At 45.0% G+C, this 27,031-nt stretch overlaps 1 protein-coding gene across 1 annotated transcript in view; it reads right to left on the reverse strand.

Moving 5' to 3' along the window:
• The window catches only part of LOC117534738 (nuclear receptor ROR-alpha A-like), a 103,865-nt gene extending 77,034 nt beyond the window's left edge, over nucleotides 1-26,831 (reverse strand). Inside the window, exon 1 of the mRNA XM_034198987.1 lies at nucleotides 26,579-26,831. Within this exon, the coding sequence (XP_034054878.1) occupies nucleotides 26,579-26,723 (145 nt within the window). The 5' untranslated portion in view covers nucleotides 26,724-26,831. The remainder of the gene's footprint in view (nucleotides 1-26,578) is intronic.
• Between the last annotated feature and the right edge of the window lie 200 nt (nucleotides 26,832-27,031).

Consider the following 27,031-nt stretch of genomic DNA (forward strand, 5'->3'; position numbering starts at 1 on the left):
AACACAACACAGACCAACACAGATCCATCAAGACCCTGAACGCAGCGTCAGAAAGGAATCAAAGGATCTGTGGATCGACAGCAGCCAGAAAAACATACACAACAACACAACAACAAAAAGATATACAAACTGCAGACAGAGATCTCGGCAGAGGAATCAAGAAAAAAACAAGAAATACAAAATGTGCTGCGGAGAATAAGAGAGGAGGAAAACTAAATGTTAAAAATACAGAATGAATGCAGACTTTAAGGATGTTTCTGAAGTATTGATGTTCAAACTTCATATGAAAGTGTTATTATAGCAGACGTCTTTGAAATGTCTTAGAGTGTCCGTTTAAGGCAGCGGTTGATAAAAGGAATGTGGCGCAGTGGACTAGTGCGTTGGTGTTGATTGGTCAGATCAGGGGAGCACAGGTTCAAACCCCACTGCAGTCAGCATGTCGTTGTGTCCCTGAGACACTTCACCCCAAATTGCTCCTGTGGGGATTGTCCACAGTATTGAGTATGAACGTTGCTTTGGATAAATACAGATGTTATTACGGTGGCCCTGAAGTGCAAGTCAAAACAGCATTTCAACTTATACGGAAAGGGTATTCGGGCGGTGGTTCTCAAACTTTTTCTGTCATTGCCCACTTTGAACTTTTGCCTTTTCAAGCCCCACGTACCTGTTCCTCATCGCTCCAATAAAATGGTAGGCCAAGCTTAAAATGGTCAAATGTATCGTTTTATAACAGGGGTCTCTAACCTTTTTTAGGATGAGAACTACTTCCAAAAAATAGCTACTTTTACTCCTGTTTTTTTGTTTTTTGCAGTGTATGTATTTAGCACATTTTAACATTATGATATGCTTACCTTTAACCTTTGTGTGCTGTTTGGGTCTGTGGGACCCGTTTGCAGTGTTTACTAAAATAAAATGTATTCAATTTAATTATTTGAACCTGTTTTATTTGGGGAGGGGCCTCACATCCTCTAGGGGGGGCCTCACATCCTCTAGGGGGGGCCTCACATCCTCTAGGGGGGTCCTCACCTCCTCTAGGGGGGACCTCACCTCCTCTAGGGGGGTCCTCACCTCCTCTAGTGGGGTCCGGGGGCATGCACGTGTGGGTGTGTGTGTGTGTGTGTGTGTGTGTGTGTGTGTGTGTGTGTGTTGTGTGTGTGTGTGTGTGTGTGTTGTGTGTGTGTGTGTTGTGTGTGGTGTGTGTGTGTGTGTGTGTGTGTGTGTGTGTGTGTGTGTGTGTGTGTGTGTTTCACATGTGTGTATGAGAGATTTTTACATAAGTCTGTAAATGATTTTGGTTTCAGTTGTGTGTGTGTGAGCAGGCTCGGATTGGCCATCAGGAGATTCGGGACTTTTCCCGGTGGGCCGCTGCCCGCTGCCGTTGGTGGGCTGCTGCCTTCGGCGGGCCGCTGACTCTGGCATAGGTGGACCGTGGACTTTCACAGCGTCGCTGCGCCGGTACCGCATCCGCCGCCGCAAACACCCGCCATTGCGAGGCTCCGGCGGGTCCGGCACAGCGGCGCTGTGAAAGTCCACCGCCGTTGCGAGTCTCCAGCTGCAACAGTCCACTACCGCCCGCGAGGACCCAGGTTCGATTCCGGCCTGAGGTCCAAAAAATGTATTAAAAAAAATAAATAATAATAATCTCCCGTTCATCGCGTCCATTCGCGACCCACCTATCACATCTCTGAGCCCCATAACATGAACATATTTGACCGTGATTTAATTGTAATACACATTTCAAAATGATGCCGACGTAACAACATACTGATACCGGTTAGTAAAAACCATGAATTAATGCTTTGACAAGTCTGCAGACAGACGGCAGGCGAAAAACCTTTTAAAATGCGTGTTGTCTGAATGGAGATCGGCTAAGCTAACGCAGCATATGCTCCGACCGTCCACGCTCACAACAACGGCCTACAGACATAAATAAAGCAGCGACTGTATTCTCCATGACACAGACAGTCTGTGGTTTGTACTTGTTAACTTTTGTCCAGTTTCTGAAGAGATATGAGGAGCTGTGAGCTCTGAGCTCTGTTTTCCCTGTCAGTGGACAGGTAGTGTGTGTGAGATCCTGGTGGCTGCTGACTGTGTTCAGGTGGACAGCAATATTGAGGCTGTGAATCATGTGTCAAGGATGAATAAATGCCCACACCGGGTTATATTTGGACGTTCTGCCTCTGCCTCCTTGCTTGGTCGGGCCGCTCAATGGTCAGCTTTACAATTAAAGCTAATGGCTGATGTTTCGGAACATGTTGCGCTGTCGGGTGCTGACCAATCACGAAGCGTCATTTCTTGACTGGCAGCAAAAACAACCAATCACAGCAGTGCTTCTCTCTCCCTAAAGGAATACCCTTTCCGTATAAGTTGAAATTCTGTGGTGTTTTCTGAAACGCTGTTTTGACTATGTTATAAATAATAAATAAAGACATTAAATGAGTCACAAGACTGAAATGTGTGTGTTTTTAAATATAGCACATTATTTAAAACACACAAAAGATAGCTTATCAGCACGTCACATATTTCTCATATGTCTCATCTTTTGGAAACCAGTTCAGTGGACTTTGACCGTCACTATATCAAAATCCTGATGAACCTTTTATTGTTTTGTACAACTGTTTTATATAGTTTATAATGTTATATGTTTGTATTTGTCACAATAGCCATTGTACTTTTTAAACAGTTTGTAGGTCAGTCTTGAGACGTAGGTCTTGTTCTCAGTGGGATTTACCTTATTAAATAAAGGTGTGAATAACATTTCCACAGAAACGTCAGCAGCAGCTGGTGATTTTACTTAAAGTGGACATATCATGCTATATCTGAACAATATATTGTAGGGCCATGCCTATATAAAGTATATAAATATAGTTTTTTTTTCAAAATACCAAACAGATCCTGTATTTTAGCCATGCCTCATTTCGCTCTATTTGCTCTTTCCAGCCCTGTTTTTGCAGGGGGCTGATTCTGTGAGCTGCAGCTGACCACGCCCCCCTGCAGGAGAGGGGAGTGTGCTCTGAGATCAGCTGCTAGGCTGCAGCGGGGAGAAGAGGGAGAGAAAAATAGATCTCCGTCCTCCGTGTTTTATTCTTATATTATTATATAGAGTCATTATTCATTTGTTTTAAAGCTCAATAAATAACAAAGAAGACTTTTGACCGGCACTTTTCAAATTTTGTCCGGAAGATTTAAACTTTAACGGACATGTTGACCGGCGGAAAAAAATCTAACTGAAACTCTGCCGCACGGTCCCCTCGTCCCTTGGAAGAGGCGAAGAGGTGGGTGTTTGTCATCTGCTGGTGGACTACCGGAGAGATTTACAGCAGGAGCAAACGCTTGCCTCGGGGAGGGAGAAAAAGAGCCACAGCGGAGAATAAACAGAAGGGCAACCATGACAACCATGCGCGGGAAGTCTTCTTCGCTGCTTTTGTGGCAGACTACAGCGCCACTTACAGGCCTGGCATATGTACTACAGCGTCTCGGGCGCTTTCGAGCGGCAATGGCCGTGGCCGTGGCCCAACCCCACATTCCCCTGATAGGTGGAGAGTTGCCCATATAGGCGGAGCTCCCCGTTTCTGACGTCAGAGATATTTCAAATCTGTATCAGATCCGTTGCAGCCCCGTTTTTAGAGATTTGGGTATGGAGGAAAATAGAGAGGGTTGTGTTTTCTGACACTTGGTGAGTTCCCTGGAACACCGGGGACACATATTCATGTGTAAAAGACGTACAAAAGTGCATTTTGCATGATAGGTCCCCTTTAAAGAGGAAGAGGTGGTGTTTCCATCTAGACACCAGGTACACAAATCAAACACACCCATTCACAATCTAAAAAAGAGTCTAAATATAAAGGGTTTCACTCGGAATGTCACAATAATTAATACGAGAAGCGGTCACCACCTGTGTGTGCGTGCGTGTGTGTGTGTGTGTGTGTGTGTGTGTGTGTGTGTGTGTGTGTGTGTGTGTGTGTGTGTGTGTGTGTGTGTGTGTGTGTGTGTGTGTGTGTGTGTGTGTGTGTGTGTGTGTGTGTGTGTATGTGTGTGTGTGTGTGAACTGGGAATCCAGTAAAGAGATACCTCGTTTTGAAGAATAATAATGCATGAAGTTTTCCAGTAGCAGAACAAGGAAGAAATACTTTCTGTTTCATGAGGAAGAAAGAAAAAGTTTTCAGATTCAGAAAACAACAAAGAGTTTGAGAGGAAGCATCCATATCAGGAAGCAAGGACATAGGAAGCTTCCTTATGAGGATGGAAGATGGAGAGAAACAATTGTTTGTAGTTTCTGAATGCGGAAAAATAAACGTCTTATTTTTGGGGGTAAAATACGAGGAGGAAGTGAAGTCCTCAAGTTACAGCAGAGACAGAGCTACAGGCTAAAGCTCTACCACACACACACACACACACACACACACACACACACACACACACACACACACACACACACACACACACACACGTGCAGGAGGGAGAGGTGATATTAACGAGCAAGAACGCAGATTTTATTTGGAAACATTTATTTTATTTATTTAGATGATTGAGTAATGTCCCTGTCAACCTCCACAAACACACACACACACACACACACACACACACACCATGTACACATCACTTCAGGGGACATTACATTGACTTACATGCATTTTCTGGAGACTTATCCTAACCTTAACCATAACCAACACATGCCTAACCCTAACCCTAAACCTGACCCTAACCCTAACCAAGTCTTCACCCTAAAATGAATGACTCCCCTTATGGGGACCTCCATTTTGTCCCCATAAGGGAGGCGAGTCCCCACACGTGACTGTGTAAACAGATTTAGGTCCCCACAAGTATAGTAATGCTAGGCCACACACACACACACACATACAAACACACACAAACACACACACTGTTATCTCAGAGACACTATATCTCACACACACACACACACAAACACACAGCAAACTTTGTGTAATTAAATGTTCCATAAATAGAAATAGAACACTGCGGAGCGACTGACGCCTGAAATCAGAATTTAAATGGATTTTGGAAACACAGCCTCCCACACACACATGTGGCTGAGAGATAACAGTGTGTGTGTGTGTGTGTGTGTGTGTGTGTGTGTGTGTGTGTGTGTGTGTGTGTGTGTGTGTGTGTGTGTGTGTGTGTGTGTGTGTGGTGTGTGTGTGTGTGTGTGTGTGTGTGTGTGTGTGTGTGTGTGTGTGTGTGTGTGTGTGTGTGTGTGTGTGTGTGTGTGTGTGCGAGATAGTGTCTCTGCCTCAGGAGGATATTACACTCAGGATTTGACCGCTGACAGTTTGCTGAGTTTGTGTTTCAGCGTCACGTTCGGGTTTCAGACGGTCTGTGAATGCACCGCTCAGCCTATTCTTCCTTTTGCAACACTGCTCCAGACTGAAGGAGGCTTTTATTTGTATTTCCCTTCTTCTTTCCTTGCTTTAAGACTCCTGCTTCCTTGTGCACTAGCTTGAATACTTCTTCCTTCTTTAACAGCTTACTGAGAAGCCGCCGTCTCCCATTAAGCTTCCTTTTTAATTTCTTCGTCTTTGCTACTTAACTTAAGACCTCCCTTGTTCCCTTCACCATAACCCTCCTCACTTCCTAGCGTAAATTAAAAGTCTCCCATTACTACTTCTCGCTTCCTTGTTTCCTACCAAGGAAACATCACTCTTTCTGTCTTTTTATTATTTATAAACTATATATACTTCCTCCTTTTCCCTTCCATTTCCCATTTCTTTCCCTAACATAGATGCTTCCTAGATCCTTCCTTTCTCATTGAATTTACGTGTGTATCTTCCTTGCTTCCTGACATAGATGCTTTCCTATCCCTTGCTCCCTTATTATAAAACGTTTCCTTTCTCTCAAAATAGAAAGCTTCCTTCTGCATTTCTTCTCTCTTGTTTCCTTATAAGGAAGCACCTGTTCTCTTCTAATTCTCCCTTAAAGGAATGTTACTTGCTTCCTAAATCCCCCATCCCTCTCACCTTATCAATTAAAGCTTGATATGTCCTTCCTCTGTAAATAAAAGGATTTCTATCAGCCCCTTCTTTGCATTATTGAAGGAAGCTTTAATTGTCCTTGTTTCCTATCAAGGAAGCTTCCTTCTACATGCGTCCTTGTCACAATCTTAAGGAGAACCCAAATGCAGCACTCGAGAAACCAAGGAGAATTGGTAATACACTTTATTGGAGATTCCACTGGATCTGAGGAATTCCAACCGAGCAGTTTAACGCACCGGAGGACAGCGGGCAGAAGGTGAGTCAGGGACAGGCAGAGAGTCAGGGAGTAAGCGAGGCGGTCAGCGGGGATACAGGCAGGGTCGGATAACAGGCCAGACAGGATAGTCGAGGGACAGGCAGGATCAGGGAACAGGCAGAGCAGGCAGATCGAGGACAGGCAGGGTCGGAACCGGGTAGGCAATCTAGTTTCAAACGCGGGAAAGACAAGCATGAGGCAAAGTACAATCTGGCAAAGAGTGTGTGTAAGGTGCGGGTTTAAATACTGGCAGAAGCTAATGGGTGCAGAAGAGAAAGAGAGTGAGCTAATGAGTGGGTGTGGAAAACAGGTGAGACAGGTGAATGGAAAACTACTGGTGAATGATGGAGCAGACTATGACAGAACCCCCCCCTTAATAGACGGCTCCTGACGTCCCTAAATGCTAATCTACAGAGGAGGGTGGGAGGTGGGATTAATACTCATCTGAAAAAGTTCTTTTGGCCTCCCTCTCCTGCCCCCTGTCGGAATCTGCGTCCTCATCAGAAGCCGGCCCCTCGCTGTCCTCCTCTGAAGAGCTGACGGTAAGAGGAGAGACTCTCCCTGTGTTTCTGCCCGTCGACGTGACGGTCTTAGACGGTTGCTCAGGATTACGCCGATGGAACTCCCTGATGAGCCGGGGGTCCAACACATGACGAGCTGGAACCCAAGCCCTCTCCTCAGGGCCGTAACCCTTCCAGTCCACCAGGTACTGGACTCCTCTTCCTCTGCGACGGGAACGAAGAAGTCGTCGGAGAGTGTACGTAGGCCCGCCGTCAATCATCCGGGGCGGTGGTGGGGGAGGGACCTTAGGAACCAAGGCACTCTCTCGCACAGGTTTGATCCTGGAAACGTGGAAGGTGGGATGGATCCGCAGAGTCCGAGGCAGTCTTAGCCTTACTGCTGCGGGATTGATTATCCTGACAATCTCAAAAGGTCCAATGAATCTAGGTGCAAGCTTCTTCGAATCCACCCGTAAAGGAATATCCCGGGAGGAAAGCCATACCTTTTGGCCCACCTGGTAGACAGGTGCTTTGGAACGTCGGCGGTTGGCAGAGGAGGCGTACCGGTTGGCCGAACAAACGAGAGTTCTCCGGGCTTGATTCCAGGTCCGTCGACAACGACGGATGAAAGCCTGGACGGACGGACAGGTAACCTCCCTCTCCAGGGCTGGAAACAGAGGGGGTTGAAACCCGTAAGCACACTGAAATGGGGACAACTTGGTGGCCGAACTGACCAGAGTGTTGTGGGCGTACTCGACCCAGAGCAGTTGTTTAGCCCAGGCCGCTGGGTTCTTGGAGACTATACAGCGTAAGGTCGTCTCCATCTCCTGGTTCTTTCTTTCTGTCTGACCGTTGGATTGCGGATGGAAACCGGATGACAGACTGACCGTGGCCCCAAGGAGCGTGCAGAATTCCCTCCAGAACACTGAGGTAAATTGAGGACCACGATCGGAAACCACATCAGTAGGCAGCCCATGGAGCCGGAACACATGGAGCAGGACCAGCTCCGCCGTCTCTTTGGCTGAGGGGAGCTTGGGTATCGGCACAAAATGAGCCATCTTACTGAATCGGTCTACCACCGTCAAGATGGCAGTGTGTCCGTTGGACGGTGGCAGACCAGTAACAAAGTCCAGAGAAATGTGAGACCAGGGGCGATGAGGGATAGGCAGAGGTCGTAGGAGACCAGCAGGAGCTTGGTGAGAAGACTTGTTTTGATTGCAAACAGGGCAGGCATTAACAAATTCCCTGGTGTCCTCCTTAAGTGTTGCCCACCAGAACCTTTGCTGGACTACCTCCCATGTACGTTGGATCCCAGGATGGCAGGTGAGTCTGGAGTTATGAGCCAACTGGATAACATCAGACCTCAACGTCTGCGGAACGAACAGGCGGTTCGGCGGACAGGCACTGGGTCCCGGCTGGTCCTGCTGGGCGGCCTTGACCCTCTCCTCCACCTCCCAGATGAGGGCGGCGACGAGCTGAGGAGTCGGAAGGATGGTGTCCAAGCCCCTGGGAATGTTACCTCCCTCTCCAAACTGACGAGAAAGAGCGTCAGCCTTAATGTTCCGAGAACCAGGGCGGTAGGAGAGGGAGAAATTGAACCGAGTGAAGAAAAGGGCCCATCTAGCCTGTCGGGAATTCAGTCTGCGGGCCGACCGGATGTACTCCAAATTCTTGTGGTCGGTCCACACCAGGAAAGGTTGACTGGTCCCCTCGAGCCAGTGACGCCACTCCTCCAGAGCCAACTTCACTGCTAGCAGCTCCCGGTTTCCCACATCATAATTTATTTCCGCTGGAGTCAAACGCCTTGAAAAGAAAGCACAAGGATGGAGTTTTTGGCTGTTCATTGCTCGCTGAGACAGGATGGCTCCCACCCCCATATCAGAGGCATCCACCTCCAAAACAAACTGTCTTACAGGATCGGGTACTCGGAGGATGGGGGCGGAGGTGAACCTGGCCTTAAGGTTCTGGAACGCCTCCTCAGCCGAGGAGGACCACTGGAACATAACCTTAGAGGAGGTCAGGGCTGTGAGAGGAGCGGCCAAGGTACTGTATCCACGAATGAACCTCCGGTAGAAGTTGGCGAACCCGAGGAACTGTTGTAGCCGCTTCCGGGATTCTGGAACCGCCCAGGAAGTGACTGCATCAACCTTGGAAGGATCCATCTCGATACTCCCCTGTCCCACAATGTATCCCAGAAAAGAGACAGAGGATGTGTGAAACTCGCACTTCTCCGTTTTAACAAACAGCGAGTTCTCGAGCAATCTCTTGAGAACCGCCTGGACGTGGTGCACGTGTTCTTTCAGTGTCTTGGAAAAGATCAGGATGTCATCCAAGTAAACAAACACGTGTCGGTCCAACATGTCTCGGAGCACGTCATTTACCAACGCCTGGAATACTGCAGGGGCGTTGGTAAGCCCAAAAGGCATGACTAGGTACTCGTAGTGCCCCGAGGTGGTGTTGAAGGCTGTCTTCCACTCATCCCCCTCGCGAATACGTACCAAGTGGTACGCGTTACGCAAGTCCAGCTTTGTGAATATGGTTGCTCCCTGCAGCAACTCAAATGCAGAAGAGATAAGAGGCAGTGGGTATCGATTCTTGATCGTAATGTCATTAAGACCCCGAAAGTCGATACAGGGTCTTAGGGTCTTGTCCTTCTTCTCTACAAAGAAGAACCCTGCGCCAGCAGGTGATGAGGACGGGCGAATAATCCCAGCCGCCAGAGAGTCATTGATATAAGTCTCCATGGAAACTCTTTCCGGAGCAGACAGGGAGTACAATCGACCCCTGGGGGGGCTGGTCCCGGGATGCAGGTCGATGGCACAGTCGTAGGGCCGGTGTGGTGGTAAGGAAGTAGCCCTCGACTTGCTGAATACTTCCTTGAAGTCCAGATATTCCGGTGGAACCCCTGTAACATCTGGAACTTGGCTGGGGTTTACCGAACGCTGAGGCGCGGCAGCCTGTTTCAGGCAGATCAGATGACAAGAAGGACTCCAACCCAAAATGGCTCCCGTCTCCCAGTCAATGTTAGGGTTGTGGCGGCGGAGCCATGGATAACCCAGGATCAGCGGAATATGTGGAGACCGGAGAACATGAAACTGAATAGTTTCGTGATGGTTCCCAGACAGGAGCATGTGAACGGGTACAGTCTGATGAGTCACTGTCCCCAGCAGGTGACCGTCTAAAGCGTTGGCTGGAACTGGGCGAGACAAAAGAACCCGGTCTATTCCCAACTGCAGCATAAGCTTCTCGTCCATAATATTCGCGTCCGAACCAGAGTCAATAAAAACAGCAAGCGCCTGAGAGCTATCCGGTAATAGCAACCTGGCGTGGCTCAATGGTCTCTGAGTGGGAACAAATCCAGGGGTTTGGCTCACCAGTATGTTCCCCATTACTGCTGAGCCTTGCCTTTTACCGGGCAGTGAGAAACAAAATGGCCGGCCCGGCCGCAGTAGAGACACAGATTACGACGTCTGCGATGCTCACGTTCCTCCAAAGTGAGGTTGGTGCGACCCACCTGCATGGGCTCATCCCCCCCTGGTTGCGGCTCTGGAGTGAGGTGAGGTGTCGTAGCCAAACTCGGACGTCGGGGCGCCCAGGCATGTTGAACTCCCGCCGATCGTCGCTCCCGTCTCCGTGTCTGGATGCGCCGATCCATGCGGGAAGTCAGTTCAATCAACCCATCCAGTGAATTGGGCAGATCAAACGACACCAGCTCGTCTTTAATGTAATCCGCCAAACCACGCAGATAGGCGTCACACTGGGCTGCAGAATTCCAGTTGCTGAGGCGGCTCCGGGTGCGAAACTCAATGGCATAATCCACCACAGATCCATTACCCTGGCTCAGGTTCAGTAGTCCTCCTGCAGCGTCTGGACCCACAGACACGGGTCCAAACACCTTGCGCAGCTCCGCAGAAAAAGCGGGGAACGAAGAGCAGGCGGGTGTTTGTTGCTCCCATTCCGCTGTGCCCCATAGTCGGGCTTTCCCAGTCAAATGATTGACCGTGAAGGCCACACGAGCAGCTTCAGAAGCGAAAGTGTGTGGCTGCAGCGCAAACAGGATAGAACAGTTCGTAAGAAACGGGCTGCAGCCCTCCGGTTCCCCGGCGTAACGCTCCGGAGTTCCCACCCGAGGCTCCGGGGTAAATCCCATCAGAGGTGATGCAGAAGCCGGTGTCGACGGCATAGGAAGAGGCGCTGGAGCGGCCACTCCTGCCACTAGCTGCTGCACAGTAGCCGTTAGCTGCTGTAGCTGCGCAGCTAAATAGGTTAGCGTCTGGTCATGTGAAGAGTTAGCATGATGAGCCTCGGTGGCCAGGGCGGCTATCGAGGCTTCCTGCCTCTGGAGAGCGTCCTCAACTCTCACGAAACGGTCTCTAGGTGCAGAGGAGTGCGCTGGGTCCATGTTCTGGCCAGATTGTTCTGTCACAATCTTAAGGAGAACCCAAATGCAGCACTCGAGAAACCAAGGAGAATTGGTAATACACTTTATTGGAGATTCCACTGGATCTGAGGAATTCCAACCGAGCAGTTTAACGCACCGGAGGACAGCGGGCAGAAGGTGAGTCAGGGACAGGCAGAGAGTCAGGGAGTAAGCGAGGCGGTCAGCGGGGATACAGGCAGGGTCGGATAACAGGCCAGACAGGATAGTCGAGGGACAGGCAGGATCAGGGAACAGGCAGAGCAGGCAGATCGAGGACAGGCAGGGTCGGAACCGGGTAGGCAATCTAGTTTCAAACGCGGTAAAGACAAGCATGAGGCAAAGTACAATCTGGCAAAGAGTGTGTGTAAGGTGCGGGTTTAAATACTGGCAGAAGCTAATGGGTGCAGAAGAGAAAGAGAGTGAGCTAATGAGTGGATGTGGAAAACAGGTGAGACAGGTGAATGGAAAACTACTGGTGAATGATGGAGCAGACTATGACAGTCCTACCTTTCTCACACATGAGGAAGCGTTCCTCTTAAGGGAGAGCTGGCTTTATTTGTCCTTGTTCCCTTACAAGTACGCTTCCTTCTTCCTTTCTCACACGTTAAGAAGCGTTCCTCTTCCATGCATCAGAAATGAAACATTTACTTGTTATCCTTTTTTACAGACTTCAGTCTTATCCTCGTTAAGCCGGTATGTGTTGGTTATAGAAGCAACATCATCTACTTAGTGAGCTTCTCTGGACAAAAGTGAGCTCTAATATTTCTGGTTTTCTACAAATGCCTTTAAATGAAGAGATTATCACCTGCTGTTGATTGTTCCGTAAATACAAATCAAATCAAAATGTATTATTGCCCCAAATCACAAGAAATGCCTCAAAGGGCAAAGCAAACACAAGCAAAGACAAAAACTAAATACCATCGTCTTATAAAACATATAAAAACATTATACAACATAATACATGAATGAATGAAAAGGCTCTGCCACCTACGGATGATATTTGAATTCTGGGATGGACAGGAGAGTGGCTTTATGTGATTATAAATACAGAAGATGGACAGAAGTTCCCCGTCCTTCAAAAAGAGTTTCTCTGTAAATATGTCAGCTCGGAGACAGGAATTGAATCGACACAGTGAGAAGCTGCAGGGCAAACAAGAGAAGAAGACATCCAGAAAAATGTCTCCTCGACTTTCGTTAACTTTGCTCGAAGTTACCGAAATGCTCAGAGAAAAGACGACCTCCTGCTCAGAGATGATTTCTCAATGACAGCGTGTCTGGCCGCTCTAAGAATAGCCGCTCAGAATAAAAGATGGAGGAGCTTCTTCATCCATCAGCTCCACTCGGCCCACTTTCACACAAACATGGCCGCCGAAAGTCACGGAGAAAAGTCATCAACGAGGGCGAGGGTCTTCGGGAAGAAGACGGTTTCTGTCTCCTTTTATTCTGCTCTGATTTTTTGTGAAGCGTTTTTGAGCATAGGAAAAGCGCTATTCAAATCCCATGTATTATTAATAATATTATTCTTTTATATATAAGACCTTTTTATACACTCAAAAAAAGAGCCGTAACTTGAAATAAAGTCTCAAAAAGTTTCACAAGCTATCGTTATTAGATTAATTCGTGTTGAGATGAATTTAAACTAATTATTAACTGGTTTAAATAAATCACATCAAACTCACTAAATACATTTACTCAAGTACTGTACTTAAGTACAATTTTGAGGTACTTGTACGTACTTGAGTATTTCCATCTTATGCTACTCTGTACTTCTACCCCAGTTCAGAGGTACATGGTGTACTTTTCCTCGACTACATGTATTCAATACCTTTAGTTACTCTACATCTGGATTAATGATGTGAAAAGATTAAATTGGACTTTTCTGTCATTAACATTTTAACATGATTACAATTCTACAAGATGTCCATTATAGATTACTTACATGCTAAATATTATAATATTACTGCACACGTTTACATTAAATTATTTACAACACACTCTTGTCTTTTATTTAATTCACAGTTTATAAATAACTTAGTTGAAGAGTTGCACTGAACAAATCTTTTTGTAAGAAAATGCAGAAGTGTATTTCCCAAATGTTCGGATCGGAGGTCAAACAGTGTGTGAGGAACGTTAGTGACCCTGTGGGCTTTAACAGTGACTGCAGTGTGTCAGAGTGTGTGGGTGTATGTGTGTGTGTGTGTGTGTGTGTGTGTGTGTGTGTGTGTGTGTGTGTGTGTGTGTGTGTGTGTGTGTGTGTGTGTGTGTGTGTGTGTGTGTGTGTGTGTGTGTATGTGTGTGTGTGTGTGTGTGTGTATGTGTATGTGTGTGTGTGTGTGTGTGTGTGTGTGTGTGTGTGTGTGTGTGTGTGTGTGTGTGTGTGTGTGTGTGTGTGTGTGTGTGTGTGTGTGTGTGTGTGTGTGTGTGTGTGTGTGTTTCACATGTGTTTAGCGCAATACCACATCAGTTGCGCCACTTATGTGACAGACAAGAATAGTCAATTCTAATGTCTAACACTTAATGTGGAGAAAGAGATGTCCTGGATGGGTTGATTGTGCGTTGATCTGTTGGTAATGCCTCGGGGTTCCGGTGGGCATGTAAACAAATGCATAATGCTGCGCTATACTTTGCGGCCTCACCCGGTTGCATAGCGACACTTATTGTTTAGGTGTCTTTTAATAAGCAGGTAGTCATATCATTAGCTAGAACTAGCTAGATCTGATCGATATGGACATAAACGCGAGTGAAGTCTAATCTGACGAGAGAGAGAGATCAGCTGCTGCTGACGAGTCAACACATCCTCACTCCCAGGTCGGCCTATGTTGACGTTATGTCAAGTCCCCTGTCGGCTTTTTCCAACGCAAGGGGGGGGCCCTTAGCGTCCATTTTCAGCTTTCCGGGATGTCCATATGCTTCTATGGACACTCATGGAAGCACGGCGTTCGTTTGTGTCGGCTGCCCTTAAAGGCAATGTGAGCGTCCATTCTCATTGGATAACGGAGAATTGTACACCCGGAAGTAAGTATTCCCCTTACTGCAGTGCTGGAATTGGGCCGGTACTCACCGGTACGCAGTACCGGCACTTCTGGTTCTGACCCATGGAGTACCGGCACTTCTTGCTCAGTACCGGCATGCTGGCGGTACTCCGGTACTCATGCACCGTGCCAGTACTCAACACTCTCCCGCCGTTCTTATTATACATCCATATATATATATACAGCCGCCCGGTACTATGCGTCATGAGGTGCCGAACGGACATTCTCATCGCTCTAACCGCTGGAGTTTCACAGCGGCTGTCAGCTGTTTACTCCTGTCATTCAAACAGAACGTGCTGGAGAGGGGGCGGGGCTTATCTTCTCCATGTAAATACTGTGGTGGAAACGACTATGTCAAAATTAACCTATTTGACCGTGATTTAATAGTAATACACGTTTCAAAATAATAATAATAATAATGCCGAAGTAACAACATACTGAAAACTGTTAGTAAAACCATGTTTTAATGCTTTACAATTTACATACCTAGATGCACGTGTGTTGTGTTTATGCAGTGCAACTCCCACCCAGTGGGTGGCTATGTAGAGTGATAGAACAGAGCAGGCACGCCCCCGAGAGAAGGAAAGCAAGTCACGTCACAAATTAGCATTTCTAAAATGTTAGCGTGGATTAATAAAAGTGCAAAAAGACAGCGGTTGTCGCCGGAAGAAACTTCAAATACAGAGAATGCTGTGCCTGTGTTGGAAATTGTGTCTGATGGGGAGCTTTCTTTGGTTGATCCTCCTGCTCCAAGTTCTAGTGCATTAGCATTAGCACTAGCTCCGCCGCCTCCTCCAGAGCCTCTAACGTTAGCTGCTGCTGGCTCAACTGCCACCACCAACACCGGGCAAAGCGATGCACCTGACTGCTGGACAACGGACCAGGTGCAATATTTTTGCAAGACCAATGCATGGCTCCTTCTTAAAGATAAGAAGCTAGGATGTCGGATATGCAGAGATGTCAAATATTTGGGAATACACACTGGACAAGGACTGAAACTGTCAACTGAATGGGGTGAGTGTGCAGTGTCTCATTTCGGTGTTGACAAGGGCAAACAACAAGCTAGCCTGAGAAAAAAAATCAAAGAACATAAAGAATCACAAGCCCATGTAAAAGCTGCTGACATCCTTACATCTGCTTCACGTGAAACTATTCAACATCAAGTGCAGTCTATGCATAAATCTGAATTAGACACCACTATCAGAGTTTTTCGAACGGCATATACAATTGGCAAACATAGCCGGCCATTCACAGACATGCCAATTGATTTGAATGTACAGAAACTGAATGGGCTGAACGTGGGCAGGGTTTTGCACTCCAATAAAACCTGTGGCGAAATCATCGACCACATAGCTCATGAGCTGAAGAAAAAAATGGCAAAAGACATTACAGAAAACCAAAGAAAACTCTGTGTTTTGGTCGATGAATCTACCACTAATAGTGGTAAAACGGTGCTTGTTGTGTGTCTACGCTCAGCATTAGCTGATGCTGAGCCCGAAACGTTTTTTTGGGAGCTGATCGAGTTGGATGGAACAACGGCTGATGACATCACAAAGGCGTTAATGGAGTGTCTTGGAAGAGATTTTAACGAGGACTTTTTAGGTCAGTGTTTCGTTTCTTTTGCATGTGATGGGGCTTCAGTCATGCTAGGGAAGAGAACAGGCGTTGCTACCCAGTTGTGTAGTAAATTCCCAAGCCTGTTTGTGTGGCACTGCTCCAATCATCGTCTAGAGCTGGCAGTTGGGGATGTGGTCAAGGAGGTCTCAGGGCTCAATCATTTCCAGATCTTTTTTGACAAACTCTATTCCTTGTTCCATGCCTCCCCCAAAAATCAGAGGCAGTTAGCGCAGTGTGCGCAAGCAGTCGGACAGCGTCTCCTGGTGATAGGGCGTGTTTTGTCCATCCGCTGGGTGGCTTCAAGTGAAAGGAGCGTCAGAGCAGTCTGGGAAAACTACCGAGTGCTTCATGATCACTTCACAAATGCTGCAAACGACACGAGCAGGGATTCCAGAGACAGAGCAAAGTACAAGGGCCTGGATGATGTGCTCACATCTGCAACGTTTGTCAGCAATCTGGGACTGATGTACGATGCGCTCACAGAGCTCAGCGACCTCTCTCGGCAACTCCAAAAAAGAGAGATGACACTGCCTACAGCAGATAGGCTCTTAACTCGAGAAATACGAGTTTTTGAATCCATGGTCACCATGCCTGGCCCACACATGACTACAGTTCATACAGCTCTAGCTGAGAAGTCCTTCAAGGGTGTTGCCCTGCGTGAGAATGGCAGGCTTGTACAGATTCATGCAGGTCAGTTTTTCCGCAGTATGGTAGAGAATCTGAGACACAGAATGACTTCCACAACCTCCTCTCATGTCAGCACAAGAGAAATCCCATTACATGGCCGGGAGGCCCAGGACAATCAGCTAATCCAGGACATGAAAGTTATCCATCCTGGAAGTTGGCCTGAAGAGGAGTTAGACGTACAGTATGGGGACGTAGAGGTGCTACGTTTGTGCGAAGTGCTGAAAGTGGACAGAAGAGAGACTGTTCAGGGCTTTCGCGAATACAAGGAAACCAGGGCATCCCGTACACCTGCTGCCATGGAGCCTCTACTGAAAGCAGTCCGAACCATCGCTGTCTCCACTAGTGAGTGTGAGCGGGCATTCAGCTGCATGAACGATATCCTTACTGCAAAAATGAATGCTCTCTCTGTCAGCCGACTGTCCAGCCTGGTTTTCATTAAATGTAATGGACCATCACTAGGACAGTTCAATCCGGAACAGTATGTGAGGTCCTGGCTGGCAAAGGGAAGGATAAGTGCTGATGAAAGAGCCTGTCCAGCTCCAGCCCCTGATACTGATGTCCCCAAGGCCTTCTGGAGCCTTTTCTAACAATGTGAAGTATATTGCAAAGCAGCTCACCCAGTGAGAAGACTTTTGGCATAATGTGCCGATTTGTACAGATCCTGGAGATAGAAGGACTTCAGACCAACCAGGGAGTTATCTGATCAGCTTGGTGTTCAATGTAACTCTTTACCATGGCTCAGACTTTGTTACTTGCAGTTACAGTTTCTCATTTTAGATTGTGCAAATTTTGCATTTGTTTTTACATGTTCTTTGTTCATGCTCTTTATCATTTTTCTGAGTTGGAAAGTTAGATTGCATCATAGTTTACTTTATACATATTTGTATTCTTCAGTGGTGAAGTATATTGCAAAGCAGCTCAGCCATGTGAGAAGACTTTTGGCACTTTTTCGTTTTTCGTTTTCTGAGTTGGAAAGTTAGATTGCATTCAAAATGTACAGAAATACTTAATTTTGTTAAAGCTTTTTATAAAAAATGCCTTCTGACCAGAGCTTTGTTTCCTTGTCATTAATGTTGAACACCACCAGAGGGGCTCTCACCTGAAAGGTCTCTGCTTCATGTGTCTTCAGCAGAAGATCTAGACTTTGATTGCTATATTTTCAGTTAATATTGACCTTACTGAGCTTTAGCCATATCCGCTGCCTATCATAAAAAATGTTAAGTACAGTGAACCTTTCTAAAATATACAGTAGTAAAGAGACAAACCCACCAGCATTATAGTAGCCAAATTCTTGTTTGTGGGCTGTATATATAAAATTGACTTGAAAAAGTTGCTGATTTTAGAGTACTGGCACCTTTTTCATTCCAATTCAAGCACTGCCTTACTGTCGATTGATTTCACAGTGATATCTGCACTACTCATCGACTAAAAAACACCAGATTATCCTTGTTAATTACACAACATTGATTGGTTTAAATTGTGTGCAATGCTTTTGTATGTTTCCCCTTCGATTCGGAGAAACAAATATGTTTTCGGAGTAAAGGATGGCAGAAGACACTACACTACCCAGAATCCCCAGCTATCGTTTGGACTACACCATGTGCTCTGTTTGACAAACCCCGTGACGAGGGTTACGCCGAGCCTCGAACAGCACTTGAAATGGGATGGAATCACGGCAGACTGTCCAAAACTGGATTTGAACGGGTCCACCGCGTCCCCCCCTCCCCCCCTCCCCCACCCCGTCCCCAGAACTACAAATGCTGGCTATTCTGTTTCGCAACATGTTCTGTATCTATGGCACGTCTCTACTGGGAGTTGTAGTTTTAAAAGACGTTTTCGTATTTCCCATAATAAGAAGTTGCCAGTATTAAACTGTGTACATCCCTGGAGGTTTAGGGGATAGGAAACACTCACATTTAAAACATATAATTAATAAATGGGTGAAAATTGCGTTGGAAAAAGCCGACAGGGTACTTGACATAACGTCAACATAGGCCGACCTGGGAGTGAGGATGTGTTGGACGAGTCGACAGCAGCTCTGCATGATCACATGCAGCGGTGAGCGGAACAAAACACACACTTCAGGTTAGAAAATCACACGTAGCTATTTTAATGACCTCTCAAACTTCCTAAACTAGTTATAGGCTATGTTTAGTTTTACTGTCGGGTCACTCATTACTGGATCCGCGAGCTGCATGATACTGACGGGCTGTCAGGAGAGGGAGAGCGCTCCGTTTATTATTCCCGTGTTATTATAAATTACTGTTCACTTTTGAATAATGTAGTTAATCTACTATAATTTGTTTAATATTGAATCATATCAATTTGTTTTAAAGCTCAATAAATAACAAAGAAGACCTTTGACCGGCACTTTTCTCATTTTGCCCGGAAGATTTAAACTTTAACGGACATGTTGACCGGTGAAAAAATAATCTAATGGGAACTCTGGTGTGTGTGTGTGTGTGTGTGTGTGTGTGTGTGTGTGTGTGTGTGTGTGTGTGTGTGTGTGTGTGTGTGTGTGTGTGTGTGTGTGTGTGTGTGTGTGTGTGTGTGTGTGTGTGTGTGTGTGTGTGTGTGTGTGTGTGTGTGTGTGTGTGTGTGTGTGTGTGTGTGTGTGTGTGTGTGTGTGTGTGTGTGTGTGTGTGTGTGTGTGTGTGTGTGTGTGTGTGTGTGTGTGTGTGTGTGTGTGTGTGTGTGTGTGTGTGTGTGTGTGTGTGTGTGTGTGTGCAGCACTCGCAGATCCGGCTGACAGGAAGTTGTTTGATCTCAGCTTCAGGTTTTCAAAGAGCCGCTGGCTGTCAGAGGGAGCGATGAAACCTCGGCAAGAGTTCAGATCACTTTATTTAATTCCTTTATTTAGGAGCAGAATATAATCAACGCGTACAGGAAGAGGTGAAGTTAGATTTAAATGAAATGTGCGCTCTGGTTTGTGGAAATGACTCAAAAGTGCACACGCTTACAGTTTGAATGAATGCTTTGATAGAAAGTCAAAGCACGCAGAAAGATGTCTTTATTTAACAAGCGGTCTAATCGTCTGCTTCATGCACCTTAATCGTAAAGGTATGGATTTGTTAAGTGTCTTAACACACATCGTCCACAAACAATAAACGATCTCAGGTCAGCTTGTGCTGGATCATGAACAACAACAAGGATCCAGAGCTGCTCCTCCTTGAGACATACGATAAGATAAGACTTTATTTAACCCGAAGGAAACTGTTGAGCCAGAGTTACAAAAATATAATAAACACAGCAGCATAATAATAAAACTGCACACTAACAGTGCAGTGCAAAGAGCAATTAAATAACTACAGGAAACAGACGGTCACATAGTTAATGTAAAATACTGTACAGTGACGACTAGTATTTAGTAGTGCAGAAAGAAACCTAGTGGCACATACGTAATTGCACGAGAACATTATTAATAATAATAATATTGCACGTTATTGATATTGTTATTGATTGAGATAGCAGCAACACCTCAAGGCCGTAGACCTTAGCCATGGGACAGGAGAGAGTGATGAACTGGGTTAAAGTTAGATATAAGTCAAATAACAACAACACTCATGGTCAGTTTTGTTATCATATGTACAGGGAGGCTTTTTGTGGAAGAGAAACCTACCGAGAGATAGATCCACGCATCTATCTGCACTTTGACCCTTTCGAAATCCTTTCACACACACAGCAGCCTCACGGGTCGTCAGGCACACACACACAGGCACACACACACACACACACACACACACACACACACACACACACACACACAGCCTTTTTTATCTTGGAGTCTTTGAACTTTATTAAAATGCAATGGTAACAAACTGGACTTCTGTCATGAAGCTGCATATATCAAGAGAGGTTTAAAACCAACTCACTTCAGATCTGATTCAGAATCAGTTTAATAAGTTATGGTGCTAAAATAAGCCTATACTTACAACAGTGCGTGCGTGCGTGCGTGAGTGCGTGCGTGCGTGTGTGAGAGAGAGAGGCAGCAACACAGACGTGATCTGTCACCTTCAACATGCCGTTTATTTTTTTATTTTTCTCTGTCTTTAGATGATAAATTGAAGGACGAGCTATACACACACACACACACACAGAGAGAGAGAAAAACAAACACCTTTGCATCATGTGTCTCCCTGGTGGATTCACAGAGAAAAATAATCACACATACACAGAACTTCTTTCATTTTTCATTTGGATTCAGAGTCCTCAGACACACACACACACCACACACACACACACACACACACACACACACACACACACACACACACACACACACACACACACACACACACACACACACACACACCACACACACACACACACCACACACACACACAAAGATATGAGTCTCTTCTATAGATAGATGCTGGTGGATTTTTTACTGCAGCTAAACGCTGCAAAGATCCCGTAGAGCTCCATTATAAAGTCATACACCGTGATGCTGCCTTCAGGTCAAGAGAAACAATCTGACGTTTCACAATTTCATAAAGAGAAGTTCCCTTCAGGATTTTATGAGTCGAAAAATATTGTGCATTTCTTTTTCTTGACAAATGTTGTTTAAAAACATCCACCTGCTGCTTTTGTGTGTGTTGTTGATTTAAAAAGTCGTGATATTTCTGCATGAAAAGTCAAACACGAAGAAGTCATTCTTTAAGAATCTTTGTTTGTGATAATCCCAATTGAAAATGTTAATATAAAAAAGTATGAATACTCCAGCTGTGTGTTGTCTGTGTGCTTAGTGCTGCTTTAGTTCAGTCTTCTTTTCGTTTTGACAAAGAAGAGCTCACATTGCACATGAAGCTTTTATCAAAACATACATATGCACAACTGGGAGGAATAAGAAGTGATAATACTGCTTTTGCACCAATAGGCTCAGAAATACTCCTAAACCGTCACAAGTTATTGTCTTGACTTTACTGTAAATGCATTTTCGGCCCCGACGAATCAAAGCTTGCTAACCTTTACAACGTGCAGCATCGATTGGTTAACCATAGAACATGTTTCAAGTCAATCTAAAGACACTCAAGATAAAACAAGACGTTAGCAGTGGTGGAAAGTACATTTACTCAAGTATTGTTTGGATATATAGCTGTGATTTAACCGATCATTAATAATGCAGAACAGTTATTTCATTAGCAGATGTGAAGTGTGTGTGGAGCTCAGTGATGATAATACTGCAGAGGAAACTTCAAGGAGAAACAGCAGGGGGTCAGCGTACGATTCAAAGAGAAAGGAAATTATTTAAATTACAGAAGTAAGGTAACGGAAGAAAAAGATTATGTACATCTGCATTGATTCATAATTTAGCAAAATATGTAGATGTGGGAAAGAAAGAATGGAGATATTATTAAAAACAGTCAGAGTAAAAGGTGATCTTTCGTATGGCTTCATAAATCAGAAAACTCTAAAGAAATGTTTTAGGGTAATACTTAGAAAGAATACAAAGGTATAGTATTATATCTTCTCTATTTGTAGCCTGCATCTCATTGTCGTTTAGTTGTTTGCGAGTTTCTAGAAGTGATTTTTAATCAGGTTATTTCCCAGCTGCACTAAACTTTCCCTTCACAATAAGAGCATCTTCTCTAAAGTTTTGCCACCGCCCGACGTCACGCCAAAATCTGCCCCGAGCCACTGAGACAAACTCGTCTGACTGATGAAGACCACCACTCTCTCTGAGCGAGAACAAAGAGGAGGAGAGAATATCTTTGTATGCAAATCAACCTCCACCTTCACCGACGCTGGGAAAAACACGCCGACATCAAAGGCAGCGGCTGACAGGACTGCTGGAGAAGCAGCAGCTAAATGCTCGTTAGCTTGAATCCTGCAGGGAACCCCACCTCAACACCTACACAGACACATAAATAACATATAGGAATCACAATGATATTAATTTACTGTGTGAGGTATCATCATCGAGAAATGTGTGTTTATGTTATGTAGTGTCTCTACTTTAAAGAGTCCTCTCCTGCTGATGTTCAGGTGTATATCAGTATTTAGTGTCTCTACTTTAAAGAGTCCTCTCCTGCTGATGTTCAGGTGTATATCAGTATGTAGTGTCTCTACTTTAAAGAGTCCTCTCCTGCTGATGTTCAGGTGTATATCAGTATGTAGTGTCTCTACTTTAAAGAGTCCTCTCCTGCTGATGTTCAGGTGTATATCAGTATGTAGTGTCTCTACTTTAAAGAGTCCTCTCCTGCTGAGGTTCAGGTGTATATCAGTATGTAGTGTCTCTACTTTAAAGAGTCCTCTCCTGCTGATGTTCAGGTGTATATCAGTATGTAGTGTCTCTACTTTAAAGAGTTCTCTCCTGCTGATGTTCAGGTGTATATCAGTATGTAGTGTCTCTACTTTAAAGAGTCCTCTCCTGCTGATGTTCAGGTGTATATCAGTATGTAGTGTCTCTACTTTAAAGAGTCCTCTCCTGCTGAGGTTCAGGTGTATATCAGTATGTATAGTCTCTACTTTAAAGAGTCCTCTCCTGCTGATGTTCAGGTGTATATCAGAATGTAGTGTCTCTACTTTAAAGAGTCCTCTCCTGCTGATGTTCAGGTGTATATCAGTATGTAGTGTCTCTACTTTAAAGAGTCCTCTCCTGCTGATGTTCAGGTGTATATCAGTATGTAGTGTCTCTACTTTAAAGAGTCCTCTCCTGCTGATGTTCAGGTGTATATCAGTATGTAGTGTCTCTACTTTAAAGAGTCCTCTCCTGCTGATGTTCAGGTGTATATCAGTATGTAGTGTCTCTACTTTAAAGAGTCCTCTCCTGCTGATGTTCAGGTGTATATCAGTATGTAGTGTCTCTACTTTAAAGAGTCCTCTCCTGCTGATGTTCAGGTGTATATCAGTATGTAGTGTCTCTACTTTAAAGAGTCCTCTCCTGCTGATGTTCAGGGGCCTCATTTATAAACGGTGCGTACGCTCAAAAGATGGCGTACACAAGTTTCTACGCAATGTTTGCGATTTATGGAAAACGTGCGGTCCTCCACGCAAACTCTGACCCATGCGTACGCACTAAGCACAAAAACGGGAGAGACGAGAAACTGCGACACCGTTGGCAGAAGGAAGAGAAATATGTGGAAATAATACCATCAATAAAATGTTGCCTCTCATTTATCATATAGAATAATCCCAATCTTAAAATGATTTAACAAACACCTGTTTGAGACAGTGCACACAACTTGGAGAAATAAATAATTACGGAGATGTTATTGATCATCCCTCGATTATGTTCTCTTGTTAAGAAATGTATTCTCATAAATGATGCGGTAAACAGAAGGACAGAATTACTTTAAACTGACGCCGTTTTGCATTTCTATAGGTTGTAGATACGAGCATGGTTTTATATACTATCATGTTTAATCATGTTTTATGCCGTTCGCCAAGACTTGATAAGTTGCTTGGAAAACACAGGAGGTATGGAAACTAAGAACACCATATGTGGTAAATTGTACAATACAACACAACACATTAGTTGTATTTCCAACCCAGTCTCTTATCTAAACGTGTAATAACTACGTTGGTCCACAACTTAGGACGTAGTATTTCTACAAAAACGCCTCTGAAATTGTAAGATCCCTACGTTTTTTTTCACCATGAATTTGCAATGGCTGGCGTCTATGTCACGTGATCCTATCAAGCACAAGTACGGGCACGAGCAAAAAATAGGACTCAAGAGCACAACCAGGCAAAAAGGTCTTTCGTCAAGCGTTTAATCCAAAAGGTAAAAATAAAACAGGCAATGATCAAAAAATGTACTGACTAGAAGCAACGAAAAACAACCAACTAAGTTGGCGGAAAACTACGAAAGAAGCAACAAAAAAACAACCAACTAGAACAATAGCTTACGTCAGGAGAGAAACATGGAGCACTTTCTGCTATACAGACAAGACGATCTGGCACTGACCAAGGAAACAGCACAGACTAAATACACAGGTGAGGAGTGAGGATTAGGGACAGCTGAGGCTCATTGAGGCCAGGCAGGTGATTAACAGGGAGCGAAAATACACAGGTGAGGGAGTGAGGCGATCAGCCAAGGCCAGGATGTGACAGATCTTCACATTTCTCCCCGCAAAAAAAAACACACATGGCCGACCATTTTTTTAATTCTCGGTGGAAAATGCCTATTTTAAAGTTAGTTTGGCCATTAAAATGCGTTTTGATGTCATTTGATGCGAGAAATATGAGTTTTCATTGTTACCAAGGTGGTTGCTAGGGACGCCTTTTATCGATATTATTTCTGTTATGTTGTGTAACTGTTTAATGGTGTAATCGTTATTGCTACCCGCTTCCCCGTCAATGTATAGTGTTGGTCCACAGCGCAAACGTATTAGTTTAACAAAATCCGCATCTAAAATTGTGGCATAGATCGTTATTTTCCCCTGTGCAATTCCAGTCTCACATCTCACATCACATCGTCATTAACAAATACCGGAAACAGACGTAGGCAAGATCCTCAGCTCGGTGATTGGATGGTTTAGCCGCAATGCGCGTTGGGAAATGGTGTTTATCCACATGTCTACCCTACTTTTATCATTTTCGAATCATAAATCTAATCGATAGATTTAGACTTTTGAAACTACAAGAAGATAAGGAGGACTTTTACAAAAAAGTAATAGAGATTTTTGTCCAGAGGGATAGGCAAATGGACTTCATCTTAAAGTCAAGGTAAGAACGCATTTATTGAAAATGGGATCCGACCACGGATAAGCGGGAGAAGATGGATGGATGGATGGGATCTTACTAAGAGAGCAACACACTCTCACTCCCTAAGCGTCCAGGAGCGACGCTTGGTCAGGGTCCGGTGGCGTCCAGTTGTGACGCGTCGAGGCTCCTTCAGCTTCATAAACGGAGGCAAAGAGCTTTCAACTGATTGCAATGTATTCCCATCGGCGGCGGTATTTCACGCTTAGGGAAGCTCCGCATCCGTTTATGTCGGCAATGTGAACGTCCATTGGATAACGGAGAATTGTACACCCGGAAGTAAGTATTCTCCTTACTGTCGATTGATTTGACAGTGATATCTGCACTACTCATCAACTCAAACACCAGATTACCTTTGTTAATTAAACGACATTGATAGGTTTCAATTGTGTGCAATGCTTTTGTGTTTTTTCCTTTCAATTCTGAGAAACAGCTTGTTTTCTCTGAAATGAGTATTAATTTAATATTCATTCATATGAGTATTAATGATTTAGATCTATTTGATAGGAAACAGTTGCACAAATGCAAACACACACACACACACAAACACACACACACACACACACACACACACTTGATTGTATTGCCGCTAACAGTGTGCAGTCTGCAGAGAGTGGAGGTTACATAACAGCTGTTCAAAGATGATTAAAAGAAACTCCAGAGAGGAAGCAGAAACTCTGATAGTGAAATCAGACAGGAGCTAGCGGATAATGAGAGATCACAAATACAAAGTCTAATAAATTAATAATATATAGCGATATAGCCACTGTATCTATTTTTAGAAGGCAAATAGCTCAGTGTTTAATGATCAAACTAACTGCAGTGTTTTAAATAGGATGTAATATGCAAAAACCATCAAACTAACTTCATGTTAAAAAATAATTAAATAATGATAAATAAATTATAAATAATAAAATTAATATTTTTCTGGGATATAAAATGCCAGAGTAATTATAATTAGAGATGAATGTGACTTCCTCAAAGTGCACATTTCTAAACAAAGCAGCATAAAAAACAACGTCTAAAAATACTCAAGGCATACTTTTTTGAAAAAGAAAATCGTGTTCAGAAAGTTATTCCACCAAAAACCATTACAAGTGTTTAGACACACTTAATCTGTTGGAGAAACACACTTTTTGGTGTTTAATATGCAGTCAGCGGCTCACCATGTCCGACTTTAGGGGACCTGCCTCGGCTTCACACGCTGCTGTGTGTCGTTGTCAAGATGCTGCGTGTGTGCGTGCGCGCACGTGCGTGCGTGTGTGTGTGTTGCAGCACAAAATCGTTTGAAGTTGCTGCTGCAGCCCGACACATGGGGATGGGATTGAAAAGCATGAACGTATTTTTCAAAAAAGCAGCGGATGTCTTACCTTTGCTGCTGGGTTTCTTAGCCAGAGAAAGGTGCTCTTCGCCGGGGAGAAGCTCCAGGATCACCGGGGTCTCCGTGAGTGGTGTAGCCGGTTCAGATCCGCTCCTCCCCGGGTCGCTCGCTGAATCCTGCGTGGAAGACTCCATCCATGCACCGGGGGTAAAAACAGAAAAGCTCCAAAATGAATAAAATCCCGTCGGAAGTCAGTGGTTGTTAAATGGATGAAAAAACACCCAGTGAAGAACCGGCGGAGAAGCGTGTGTGAGAAGCGGGAGAGAAGCGACTGATGGGCGGCGTTTAGAGGAGAGGAAGCCGGGAGGAGAGAGGGGGAGGGCGGGGAGCTGGGGAGAGCTTTCTCCCTGGAGGCAGAGATCCAGGCACTGACACTTTACCATCTTTCAGACACAAATCAGCAGGGATGGAAAGGAACCAGTACATTTACTCAAGTACCACA

This window comes from Gymnodraco acuticeps, unplaced genomic scaffold (assembly GCF_902827175.1).
Source record: "Gymnodraco acuticeps unplaced genomic scaffold, fGymAcu1.1, whole genome shotgun sequence".
Taxonomy (NCBI): domain Eukaryota; kingdom Metazoa; phylum Chordata; class Actinopteri; order Perciformes; family Bathydraconidae; genus Gymnodraco; species Gymnodraco acuticeps.